The following is a 13,485-nucleotide window of genomic DNA, read 5'->3' as shown; positions in this document are numbered from 1 at the left end:
AACTGTGCTAAATAAACCATTTTTTGTCACCTTACATCACAAAAAGTGTAATAGCAAGCGATCAAAAAGTCATATGCACCCCAAAATACTGCCAATCAAACAGTCATCTCATCCCGCAAAAAATGAGACCCTCCTAAAGATAATCGCCCAAAAACTGAAAAAACTATGGCTCTCAGAATATGGAGACGCTAAAACATGATTTATTAATTTTTGTTTTAAAAATGATATTGTGTAAAACTTGCATAAATAAAAAAAGTTTACAAATTAGGTATCGCAGCGTCCATAATAACTTGCTCTATAAAAATATCACATGACCTAACCCCTCAGATGAACACCGTAACTTTTTTTTTATAAAAACTGTGCTAAATAAACAATTTTTTGTCACCTTACATCACAAAAAGTGTAATAGCAAGCGATCAAAAAGTCACACGCACCCCAAAATAGTGCCAATAAAACAGTCATCTCATCCCGCAAAAATCATACCCTACCTAAGATAATCGCCCAAAATCTGAAAGAATTATGGCTCTCAGACTATGGAAATACTAAAACATGATTTATTTATTTTTTGTTTAAAAAAAGAAATCATTGTGTAAAACTTACATGAATAAAAAAAAAAAGTATACATATTAGGTATCGCCGCATCCGTGACAACCTGGTCTATAAAAATATCACATGATCTATACTGTCAGATGAATGTTGTAAATAACAAAAAATAAAAACGGTGCCAAAACAGCTATTTGTTACCTTGCCTCACAAAAAGTGTAATATAGAGCAACCAAAAATCATATGTACCCTAAACTAGTACCAACAATACTGCCACCCTATCCCGTAGTTTCTAAAATGGGGTCACTTTTTTGGAGTTTCTACTCTAGGGGTGCATCAGGGGGGCTTCAAATGGGACATGGTGTCAAAAAAAACAGTCCAGCAAAACCTGGCTTCCAAAAACCGTATGGCATTCCTTTCCTTCTGCGCCCTGCCGTGTGCCCATACAGCGGTTTACGACCACATATGGGGTGTTTCTGTAAACTACAGAATCAGGACCATAAATATTGAGTTTGGTTTGGCTGTTAACCCTTGCTTTGTAACTGGAAAAAAATTATTAAAATGGAAAATCTGCCAAAAAAGTTAAATTTTGAAATTGTATCTCTATTTCCCATTAATTCTTGTGGAACACCTAAAGGGTTATCAAAGTTTGTAAAATCAGTTTTGAATACCTTGAGGGGTGTAGTTTATAGAATGTGGTCATTTTTGGGTGGTTTCTATTATGTAAGCCTCGCAAAGTGACTTCAGACCTGAACTGGTCCCTAAAAATTGGGTTTTTGAAAATTTCTGAAAAATTTCAAGATTTGCTTCTAAACTTCTAAACCTTGTAACATCCTCAAAAAATAAAATACTATTCCCAAAATGATCCAAACATGAAGTAGACATATGGGAAATGTAAAGTAATAACTATTTTGGAGGTATTACTATGTATTATAGAAGTAGGGAATTGAAACTTGGAAATTTGCAATTTTTTTACAAATGTTTGGTAAATTTTTGTATTTTTTTATAAATAAAAATGAATTTTTCTTAATACATTTTACCAGTGTCATCAAGTACAATATGTGATGAAAAAACTGTCTCAGAATTGCCTGGATAAGTCAAAGTTTTTTTAAGTTATCAGCGCTTAAAGTGACACTGGTCAGATTTGCAAAAAATGGCCAAGTCCTTAAGGTGAAATAGGGCTGAGTTCTTAAGGGGTTAAAGAAGCTAAAAAATTTGCAAAAATATCCAAAAGCATTATATGTTCAGGTGCTCTATGACATAGCCAAAAATACAATTTTACTTTGAATTACATAAAAAAAGTAACTTTTCAAATACAGTTTTACTTATTTAGTACTATTTTACATCTCATTTTTATTTTTCTTACATAGTTTTCAGAATACTGGTGGTTGCCCTTGGAAACGGACAACTGTTGAGCTCTACCCTGCGGTCAGAGGGGGTCACAGGTTTATGAGCTGAGCTCTGTCAACCGAGCTCCCACAATGCACTGAACTTAGTCACAGTTAGAACTAGAGAATGACCACGCATAGCTCAGAATCGGGGTCCATTTACATGACCACAAAACGCAGCACGGTCATGTGAATGTACCCTCACTATGAGAGGAGCAAAGTGAAGAATTTACAAAGAATGAAGAATTTAACTGTTTAATGCTGCAAATTGTAACATTTTCCTATAAAACTTTTGCTTATCCAGGAGTACCATAATCTTCTAGAAGATCAGAGGGAACTTCTAGGTGCACTAGAAGATGAAGAGGACTGTAAAGTCATTGATGCTGTTGCTGAACTCGGCAAGGTAATCTAAATACTCTGAAATCCACAACTCAGATCTGGGTCCTAACCTCCACGTGCCTCTCTCTGGCCACCCAGACCCTGCCCTTCTACACAAAGTTGTAGGGGTGTAACTTTAAGTTCCTGGGCTGCCATGTAAAAGCTGTAACAGGGCCCTGTCTGACTTCAGTCACCAGGGTCTGGGTACAAATGCTACCTCTGCAACCAGGCTTGGACTGGCCCACAGGGGTACAGGGGAATCCCCCGGTGGGCCCCTGAGCAAGGTGGGCCCCTAGTCTCCCACCTCCTGCACAAGTGGCACATAACACAGTAGACTTACTGCACTACATACATATATTCAATGTATAGCACCTCAACCAGCCTATGTTCATATAAAAAAAAGTGTTTATTATATTTAAATGTATGCATACGGTGGGCCCCCAAAATAAATTTTACTGGTGGGCCCTAGGTACCCCAGTCCGACGCTGTCTGCAACCCCTACTGGCCTTTGACCAGATTTCCACTAGAGTACGGAAACCCTGTTTTTGTCAACAGGAGTGTGCTATTTGGCTGAGCATTGGCACAAGCATGTTCAAGCCACCACTTAGAAAATAGTACACATGAAAAATGATGAATTAGAAGGACTCCCTAATTACTCATTATTTGCTGAATCTCTGTCCACTTTGCTACCATTTTATTATTTATTGCTCCAGTGCATATAAAATAAAAAAAAATGAAGCTTGCAAGTAGCTTCTGTTACAGATTTCCTACAGTTTTCAATCAATATGAGGAACGATGTGTCTCCGTGGTAGTAGGCCACACACAAACATTCTTGATTGGAAACATTCATACTTGCATCCAGAGGGTGATGACCTGTCCTGGTAATGTTCACCTTACAGATGACCTATAAAGATCACCATACATGGTCACCCAATTTTGCTGCAAATTAGAATGTTTTTGGCCACCCGACTGTGCAGGTAAAAATATGTTGTCAATATGTTTCACCTGTATAAGCCTCCTGGCTGGAAACCTGATGATAAGCCATCAATACCAGATTGGTGAGGGTCTGACACAACAACATCGCCGCTGCCGATCATCAGTTACGTTGTAGAGCCAGAACTACGCAGCTCCGTCCATTGTATAGTGGACAGAGCTGGTAACTGCAGCACTGTCCCCATTCACTTCATTGGCAGCAGCACTGCACTTTTGTGCACTACACAATGGATAGACCTGTGTAGTTCTGGTGCTGACTACCCCTGGACCTACTGCAGACAGCTGATCGGCGGGACGTGCAGGGTGTTGGACCCCCCTCCGATCTGATATTGATGGCCTGTCCTGATGATAGCTCATCAATATCAAAATCCTAGAATACCGATTTAAGATAGGACTTTATTGTCATTCACATCTTAAACGCGGAAACACGGAAACTCGTTTTGAAGCTCACTCACTACTTAAAAGTGCATTTATATCCAAAACAAAATACATCCCAACCCATAATATAATAAATAACTTTTATTAGAAGAGCTCGAAAAACCTCAAGTCAGTCACTCTTTCTGCTTCCTCTCCATCTATGTAGTGAGGAGAAGGTGTCGTCCGACTTGTCCTTCTAAAAGCCACTATGACCTCTTTGGTTTTTGTTATATTGAGGACCCCATTGCTCTCTGATCACCACCTGACTAAATTCTGGATTTGGCTTCGTGTGTGTGGCCAAGTAAAGGATTTACAATGGAAGGCTAGAGGGGAGGCTACATGAGTCACATCATGGCATGACGTACCATTAAAGTGCTTATTGAATGTACATTTTGTATCTTCCAGGACCTCTACACAGGAGCCTCGCAGACGTTTGAAAAACTGGTGAAAAAATTGTTTCTTCATACCCTTCCTGAAAATACTAACTTGACATTAGGGGAGTGTGAAAGCATGAAACACGAGCTGAGACAAAATCTGTCTATTGAACTTGAGAAGGCGGAAAATGAAAGGAAGACAAAAATCCGGCTCTTCCAGGAGATGCTGGTGCAAGAGAAACAGGTAATGGTCCAAAGTAAGAAGGCGAACGAATGCAGCAGAGCAGTGCAAAGGAAGGAGCTATTATGTGCACAGGTGTCTAGTGCCATCTAGTGTCACTGTAGAGAACTGTCCACAGGACAGACGGTCAGCAATAGAGGATGGCGCTGGGTGTTTGTGTGTATAGAAAGGAGATATTTTGTAGCGTGTGCAGTCGAATAATACGTTTTGATAAAAAATGCTGAATATGAAACTCTCAATGGCAGCAATGTTGCCTATATTACACGTGCTTTTTAAAATAAATTTCTCCCAAGCCAGAAAATAAAAGAATACAGAACCATTTTTTCCCCTTCCAGCGTTGCGGCTGCAGTTGAAGGGGGGAGTCTCTACACATCCAGTCAGTGCTGCCAGTGTGAGACTGTGTAGGGACACACCCATTTCACAAGGAATGGGAACATCAAGTTGTCAATTTATTCATAAATATACGTGTTGCTGTGGCGGCCCGTGTCCACCCCTGTCTCACTCCCTCAGGCAGGCACAGGTGCCATGTGACTTACCTCTCTTCCCCCTCCTTGCCATCATTTGCTGCCTGCTCTGACCTCAGACTTGTTTCACGGATTTGCACATATGCTGTCTGCCCTGACCATTACCTGTTACCTGACGATGAGTATTGCCTGACCCCTCTGTACCTTGCACCGGTGTCTCTGACCCCTATGGATGAGCTGCAAACTACACTAGGACTTTTCCAAAAGATAGAGGTCTAGTGGGTCCCCTGCATCGAAGTCTAGATCCTTGTTTAGAGGTTAAAGACTAAAAACCAGGGTACTGCCAGGATAATGCCCCTAGGACTAGCACTAAGTCAAACCGATTAGTAGGAGCAGTTGTCACACACCTACTGCCTGTAACAATAAGGAGGAATAACAGAAGAATGACAACACAAACATTTATAAGATTTGTTATCCCGACCTATGATGTACTACTTCCCGCAATTTGACGTAATAGTATGTCATAGTGATCGCGCGGGCATCGGAGCGATGTGCGCGCGATCACTGCAGGGGCCTGGCAGTCTGTGGTAGCCGGGGTCCTGCTCTATCCACCGGCTTTGCTGTAAAAGCCGATGCCGGCAGATTAACCCCTTCTATGCCGCGGTCCGCGCTGACCGCGACATAGAAGGGGTTTGTGTCGGGTGAGTGATCGCATAGAGTCTCCGTGCTGCTGTGGCGGGGACTCGATGCGTAACAAGGCAGCCCGATGCCGTGCAGAGGCTGCCCAATGCCTTCCACGGCATCAGGAACTGCCTTCTACGGGAGCCGAGGAGATCCAGCCGCAGACCGTCACCTCATCCCGCAAAAAATTTGACCCTACCTAAGAGAATCGGTCAGAAAATAAAAAAGCTATGGCTCTCAGACTATGGATACACTAAAATATCATTATTACGGTTTAAAAAATGCTATTATTGTGTAAAACTTAAATAAGAAAAAGTAGACATATTAGGTATTGCCACGTCCGTAACTATCTGCTCTATAAAAAGGTCACATGACCTAATCCCTCAGGTAAACGCTGTAAAAATAAAAAATAAAAACTTTGCCAAAACATAAATTTTTGGGTTACCTTGCCTCACAAAAAACGTAATATAGAGCAATTAAAAATCATATGTACCACAAAATAGTACCAATAAAACTGGCACCTTATCCCGTAGTTTCCAAAATGTGGTCACTTTATTGAGTTTCTACTGTAGGGGTGCATCATGGGGGCATCAAATGGGACATGACATCTAAAAACCAGTTCAGCCAAATTTGCCTTCCAAAAACCATATGGCATTCCTTTCCTACTGCGCCCTGCTGTGTGCCCGTACAGCAGTTTCCGATCTCATGTGGGGTGTTTCTGTAAACCGCAGAATCAGGGTAATAAATATTGAGTTTTATTTGGCTGTTAACCCTTGCTTTGCTACTGGAAAAAATTGATTAAAATGTAAAATCTCCCAAAAAAGTGAAATTCTGAATTTTCATCTCCATTTTCCATTAATTCTTGTGGAACAACTAAAGGGTTAACAAAGTTTGTAAAATCCGTTTTGAATACCTTGAGGGGTGTAGTTTCTAAAATGGGGTAATTTTTGGGTGGTTTCTATTATGTAAGACTCACAAAGTGACTTCAGACCTGAACTGGTTCTTCAAAAGTGGGTTTTGAAAATTTTCCAAAAAATTTCAAGATTTGCTTCCAAACTTTTAAGCCTTCTAACATCCCCAAAAAATATAAAGTCATTTTCAAAATGATCCAAACATGAAGTAGACCTATGGGGAATGTAAAGTAATTACTATTTTTGGAGGTATTACTATCTATTATAAAAGTACAGAAATTGAAATTAGCAAAGTTTTCAAAATTTTTGGTAAATTTGTTATTTTTTAATAAATAAAAATGTTTTTTTAAAATTTCAACTCATTTTTACCACTGTCATGAAGTACGATATGTGACGAGAAAACTATCTCAGAATGGCCTGGATAAGTAAAAGTTATTACCACATAAAGTGACACATGTCAGATTTGCAAAAAATGGCCTGGGCAGGAAAGTGAAAACAGGCCCGGGGTTGAAGGGGTTAATAGGGAATGGGGAGCAGAACTGTAGCTGACACTAGAGGGAGCTTACTGTTTATTATTGACTTTAATGTATTGTATAGGCCAGTGATGGGCAAACTGCAGCTCTCCAGCTGTTGTAAAACTACAAATCCCATCATGGCCTGCTGTAGGCTGATAGCTGTAGGCATACTGGGAGTTGTAGTTTTACAACAGCTGGAGAGACGCAGTTTGCCCATCCCTGGTATAGGCAGTATGCATAAAGCTCCTAAGCTCCCTCTAGTGGCAGCTTTAGTAGCCAGCATATTTTATTTTAAACCTATCTATGCAGTGTATTTTCACCTTTTTTATAAAAAAATAAATGGAGCTCTTACTACAAAGATGTGCTGTACAAAACATTGAACCTAGAAATTATATTATGACTAAAGGTGAAGATTACCTTTAAAGGAAACCTGCTCAATTGGACACCTAGAAACGTCCCCAAAGTGGACTGAAATGCCCACAAACCTTGCACGTTGGGGCGTTGCTTGCACAAGTCCTAATCTTTTCATGTACTGATCTGGGGTTTCCTAAGCTTAGGTTCTCATTTACAGGGGGGCCCTCTATAGCACATATGTCCTAATATAGGCTCTTAATTTAAGTGTCTTCACACACAATACATTTCTTGCACCCCATTCATTGCCATTGGTCCCATCCACTGGTTATCGTAGAGGGGAGGTTTGATCTAAATCTCTTGAGATCTTGGCTGTGTGACAAACTGGGAATCGTTCCTGCCACAAATAATTTGCCATTTCCTTTATTAATTTGTTCATTCATTTACATTCGTCAGGGGTGATTAGTTTTCCCTTTTCTGTCCCTGCTGAGAAGCGGATGCCATTAATTCTCAGGTGGCATGGAGCGTCACTGAGATGACAGGTGTTACTAAGCAGAGAGATCCAGACGTCTCCTGGCACCTTGCCTAATTAATGTGATTGTCGAGACAGATGTAATTAATCCTGTCACTTAGTCTACACGGTATTAGCAGTGACTTGACCTATGCTAAATACAAATGTTAAGTGCGCGGCTTATTACGGGAGAAATAGCATGTACTGTATGTAGTAACATGAGTGTATATAGAGGGACTCCGCCACTGCATCACTTGGGGTCATGGCAGTTTTGTCTTGTGCAGCATCACATTTGACCCTGTTGTAATATCCGTGTTAACGAGGTACAGAGATGGCATATCTCTAGGATCAGTGGATGTCCAACCGTTAGGACCTTCACTATTCCTGAGAATGAAGGGGAGGGCTGCAGCTCCATGTATAGCTGGGTGGCCACAGTGCAGGGAAAACTCAATGAGCGTTGCTATTTCTTCATTCTCAGAACTGGTCAAGGTTGGCACCATCACTGAGGCCAGGTGGGGCGATCACCTCAGGCAGCACCAGGTAGGGGCAAGAGGGGAGCAGTCAAAGGGCCATGGTCTGAAGGAAAGGGTTTAGGTTAAGAAACTGGCATTGGGAAGGGAAGGGGGGGGGGGGGTTCAGTTTTCACCTCAGGCAGCAGAAAGGCTAGGTGCACCCCTGCCCCTAGCAACCATAAATTGGTGGCATTACCAAGTGATATGCCATCATTTTGCAAGAGAGGAATAACCCTTTAAGTGGTCAACAGGCCAAACTGATTTTTCAGGAGGCCAAGCTAAGTATGGCCTACTGGAGCACCAGCATCAATCAAAGCCGGTCTGGCTTTTTTGGTGGTCCAAGTGGTTGGACACCCACCAGTCTGTCAGGATCCCAGCCTCGGAAACATGGCTGTGATTGACAGCTACTCTACTGCGCCAACAGCCAGGATCGCAGTACTGTTATATGGGGGTGGTTTCCTTTCCAATGATATAGCTGCCCCGCCATTCTGTTTGCTGGGGCCAGGGTTTGTACATTGACCTAGGACAGCGATGCCCAACCTGCGGCTCTCCAGCTGTTGCATAACTACAACTCCCAGCATGCCTGGACAGCCTACAGCCATTAGGGCATACTGGGAGTTGCAGTTTTGCAACAGCTGAAGGGCCGCAGGTTGAGCATCCCAGACCTAGGATAGTAACAAAAAATAGGGGTAAGCTGACGCATACCAGACAGATATGTGCCAAAAGGACACCCTGTGCCTATGAACATGTGCATTTGCAGCCTATGAACGTGTTTGGCATATGCCCTGGGAATGTACTCCGTACAGCAGAGTGAACAGAGCCTAAAGAGGAGCGGTCCCCTCTCCTGACATGTCTGGTTTAGGAGCATCTATTCTTATGGCTCTATGATGTGTCATTCCGCTATTATTCCTGCTAGAGCTTATGAATGAATTAGCAGGTCTAGCTTAGAGTTACCAGTTGTCCCTGCACAGGTTGATACTATCCTATCAGTGCTGGCAGTGTCAGATTGCGCACGAATAGTCCCACAACTGGTAACACCCAGTAGGACCTTCACTACCAACTGCTAGTAATTGATTCATAAATAAAGCAGGAACAATAAAGGATTTGTACTACAACATAGAGCCCTAAGAATAGGTGCTCTGGTTACTAAAACAGACATGTCAGGGGAGGTGACAGGTCCTGCTTAGGCCTCATGCACACGACAGTGTTTTTTCACTGTCAGTGATTTGCTCCAGTGGTCCGTGTCCGATTTTGCTTCAGTTGTGTTTCCTTGTGTCTTCCTTTTTTTTTTGTCTGACGGGAAAAAAAAGGAAGGTTAATGAAAAGTGTAATTTTATTGCACCAAGGTCTTGTAGAAAAAAACGGACACGGACACAGACACGGATGGCATACCAGTTGTGCATCTGTTTTTTTTTGACGGACCCATTGACTCCATTTTCCACTGACAAGAATAGGACAGGGTTTATTTTTTTTGACGGACTGGAATCACGGACGCGGAGAAAAAACGGAGGACTATCAGTTTTTTTTCACAGCTCCATAGAAATGAATGGGACCTCTGCTAAACTGTGAAAAATGACGGAACGGATGCGGATGCACACAACGGTCGTGTGCATGAGGTCTTAAAGTGAGTGATGGACCACCACCTGGCAAGTACCATCAGAGAGATCCTTAGACTATGGCCTCATGCACTCTCATGTTGTCCGGCCATGCCCGTATTGTAGCCAGCAAACAGCGGGTCCACAATATGTGGGCACCGGCCGTGTGCAGCCCACATCACGCATTCACTTGTATGGGTCCGCAATCCGAAAGGTCCAGTGCAGAATGGAGGCTCGGAACCTGGGGTTTCTCTCCGTGCTTCCGCATGTTCTATATTTTTTTTTGTGGTGCGGACGGATCACAGATCCATTCAAGTTGAATGGGTCTGGATCCGTCTGCGGCAGCCGCACAGATGGTGCAAATGGCGGAACAGCCGGCAACGGCCATGTGCATGAGCGCTTTGGCTGATTTCACCGACTTTGGTTATGATAACATCTCCCACTGCTATGACCGGCATCTTAATCATTGCATGAAGAAAAAGCAATTACCTGGGCAATATTCGGATTAACTGCCAGCCATGAAAGCGCTTTGCATAATCTGTCACATTGCAGATAGACTTCTGCAGTCATGTTCCACATTGTATTACATAAAGATGTATTTTATTCAGGAGAAGAAGGACGCGGTGTGACCGGTCAGACTCGCATTACACTGCTTCAGAAGACATACAAAAATCCTTTCCTGGAATCCCTCCTTACAACCTGGTACTGATCGTCTGCTGGATTCTGCCGTTCCATAGTGTTGCCTTCCTTCATGTATTTTCATAGTCTCTGCAAAAGAAAGCGGTGTCCCTGTCTGCGGATAGTTCTGTTTTATGCATATAGTCAGGTGATGTAAAGCTGGTCGTACACATTAATGCCGGCCGATCCCGCCAACAGCTGTGTGATGTATATGGCCAGCCTAAGGCCTCTTTCACACGGGCAAGATTTCCACGTGGGCGCAATGCGTGAGGTGAACGCATTGCACCCGCACTGAATCCGAACCCAATCCTTTCTATGGGGCTGTGCACATGAGCGGTGATTTTCACGCATCACTTGTGCGTTGCGTGAAAATCACAGCATGCTCTACTTTGTGCGTGTTGTTTTCACGCAACGCAGGCCCCATAGAAGTGAATGGGGCTGCGCATCCGCAAGAAAGTGCGGATGCGGTGCGATTTTCACGCACGGTTGCTAGGAGACGATCGGGATGGGGACCCAATCTTTATTATTTTCCCTTATAACATGGTTATAGGGAAAATAATAGCATTCTTAATACAGAATGCTTAGTAAAATAGGGCTGGAGGGGTTAAAAATAAATACAAATAATTTAACTCGCCTGAATCCACTTGTTTGCGCAGCCCGGGTTCTCTTCTGTCTTCATCTTTGCTGTGCAGTAGGAAAAGGACCTGTGGTGACGTCACTGCGCTCATCACATGGTCTGTCACATGATCTTTTTTTGTTACCATGGCGAAGGATCATGTGATGGACCATGTGATGAGCGCAGTGATGTCATCAAAGGTCCTTTACCCAGGTCCTGAAGAAAGAAGAGAAGCCGGGCTGCGCGAACAAATGGATTAAGGTGAGGTAAATTATTATTATAATTTTTTTTAACCCCTCCAGCCCTATTGTACTATGCATTCTGTATTAAGAATGCTATTATTTCCCCTTTTAACCATGTTATAAGGGAAAATAATACAATCTACACAACACCGATCCCAGGGTTTGGGTACCAAACGTGCCGATTTTTCTCATGCGCGTGCAAAATGCATTAAAATGTTTTGCACTCGCGTGGAAAAATCCTGCATTTTCCTGCAACGCATCCGCATCTTGTCAGGCCCAAAAACATGACGCCCGTGTAAAAGGGGCCTAACTCTCATTGTGAAGTAGCAAGCAAACAGTTATTGGCAATTTGAAAATGTATCAGTTGAAAAATGTTACATTAAAGGGGGTAATCTCACCATAGTTTTCGCCCCATAAGACGCACTCCCCCCCCCTAAAGTGGAGGAAAATGTCACTGCGTCTTATGGGGCTAATACCAATGATCACTTTCATTATGGAAGCGCTCATTAGTATCGGAAGACCGGGATGCGGTGAATGCAACGCTCCTCGGGGTCTGTACTCACCGCTTCCTGGTCCTCTGCCTTAGGCCTCATGCACACGACCGTTGTGTGCATCCGTGTCCGTTGTTCAGTTTTCCGTGATTTTCTGCGGACCCATTGACTTACTCATACAGCCAATGCATTCCAATACAGAAGTATTGGAATGCATTGTGAAGGGGATTAGACCCCCATAAGTTTAAGTCCCAAAGTGGGACAAAAAATAAAGTGAATAAAAAAAGGTGAAAAAATAAAGTTTTCCCTCCCAAAAATTAAGTTTCAAGTAAAAATAACCAAAAACGTCATTTTTCACAAATCAAGTTAAGAAAAATTGGTAAAAAATAGGGGGAAAAAAAAGTATACATATTGGGTATCGCCGTGTCCGTATAGACCGGCTCTATAAACATATCACATGACCTAACCCCTCAGATGAACACCGTAAAAAATAAAAACTGTGCTAAATAAACAATTTTTTTGTCACCTTACATTACAAAAAGTACAACAGCAAGCGATCAAAAAGGCATTTGCCCACCAAAATAGTACCAATCTAACTGTCACCTCATCCCGCAAAAAATGAGCCCCTACCTGAGACAATCGCCCAAAAAATAAAAAAAACTATGGCTCAGAATATGGAGACACTAAAACATCATTTTTTTTTGTTTTAAAAAGCTGTTATTGTGTAAAACTTACATAAATGAAAAAAAAGTATACATATTAGGTATCGCGGTGTCCGTATCGACCGGCTCTATAAAAATATCACATGACCTAACCCCTCAGATGAACACCGTAACAAATAAAAAATAAAAACTGTGCTAAATAAACCATTTTTTGTCACCTTACCTCACAAAAAGTGTAATAGCAAGCGATCAAAAAGTCACACGCACCCCAAAATAGTGCCAATAAAACCGTCATTTCATCCCGCAAAAATCCTAACCTACCCAAGGTAATCGCCCAAAAACTGAAAAAATTATGGCTCTCAGACTATGGAAACACTAAAACATGATTTTTTTTTTGCTTCAAAAATGAAATCATTGTGTAAAACTTACATTAATAAAAAGTATACATATTAGGTATCGCAGTGTCTGTGACAACCTGGTCTATAAAAATACCACATGATCTAAACTGTCAGACCAATGTTGTAAATAACAAAAAAATAAAAACGGTGCCAAAACAGCTATTTCTTGTTACCTTGCCTCACAAAAAGTGTAATATAGAGCAACCAAAAATCATATGTACCCTAAACTAGTACCAACAATACTGCCACCCTATCCCGTAGTTTCTAAAATGGGGCCACTTTTTCGGAGTTTCTACTCTAGGGGTGCATCAGGGGGGCTTCAAATGGGACATGGTGTCAAAAAAAAAAAAAACAGTCCAGCAAAACCTGCCTTCCAAAAACCGTATGGCATTCCTTTCCTTCTGCGCCCTGCCGTGTTGCCGTACAGTGGTTTACGACCACATATGGGGTGTTTCTGTAAACTACAGAATCAGGGCCACAAATATTGAGTTTGGTTTGGCTGTTAACCCTTGCTTTGTAACTGG

General features: G+C 42.1%; 1 protein-coding gene across 1 annotated transcript in view; it reads left to right on the top strand.

Moving 5' to 3' along the window:
• Window positions 1-13,485, top strand: part of EVC (EvC ciliary complex subunit 1) — a 118,918-nt gene that overhangs the window by 83,965 nt on the left and 21,468 nt on the right. The window contains exons 11-12 of the mRNA XM_044282550.1: window positions 2,236-2,334; window positions 4,125-4,337. Of these exons, the coding sequence (XP_044138485.1) occupies window positions 2,236-2,334; window positions 4,125-4,337 (312 nt within the window). The remainder of the gene's footprint in view (window positions 1-2,235; window positions 2,335-4,124; window positions 4,338-13,485) is intronic.

Source organism: Bufo gargarizans, chromosome 1 (assembly GCF_014858855.1).
Source record: "Bufo gargarizans isolate SCDJY-AF-19 chromosome 1, ASM1485885v1, whole genome shotgun sequence".
Taxonomy (NCBI): Eukaryota; Metazoa; Chordata; class Amphibia; order Anura; family Bufonidae; genus Bufo; species Bufo gargarizans.
This window is presented reverse-complemented; position numbering and strand designations above follow the sequence as displayed.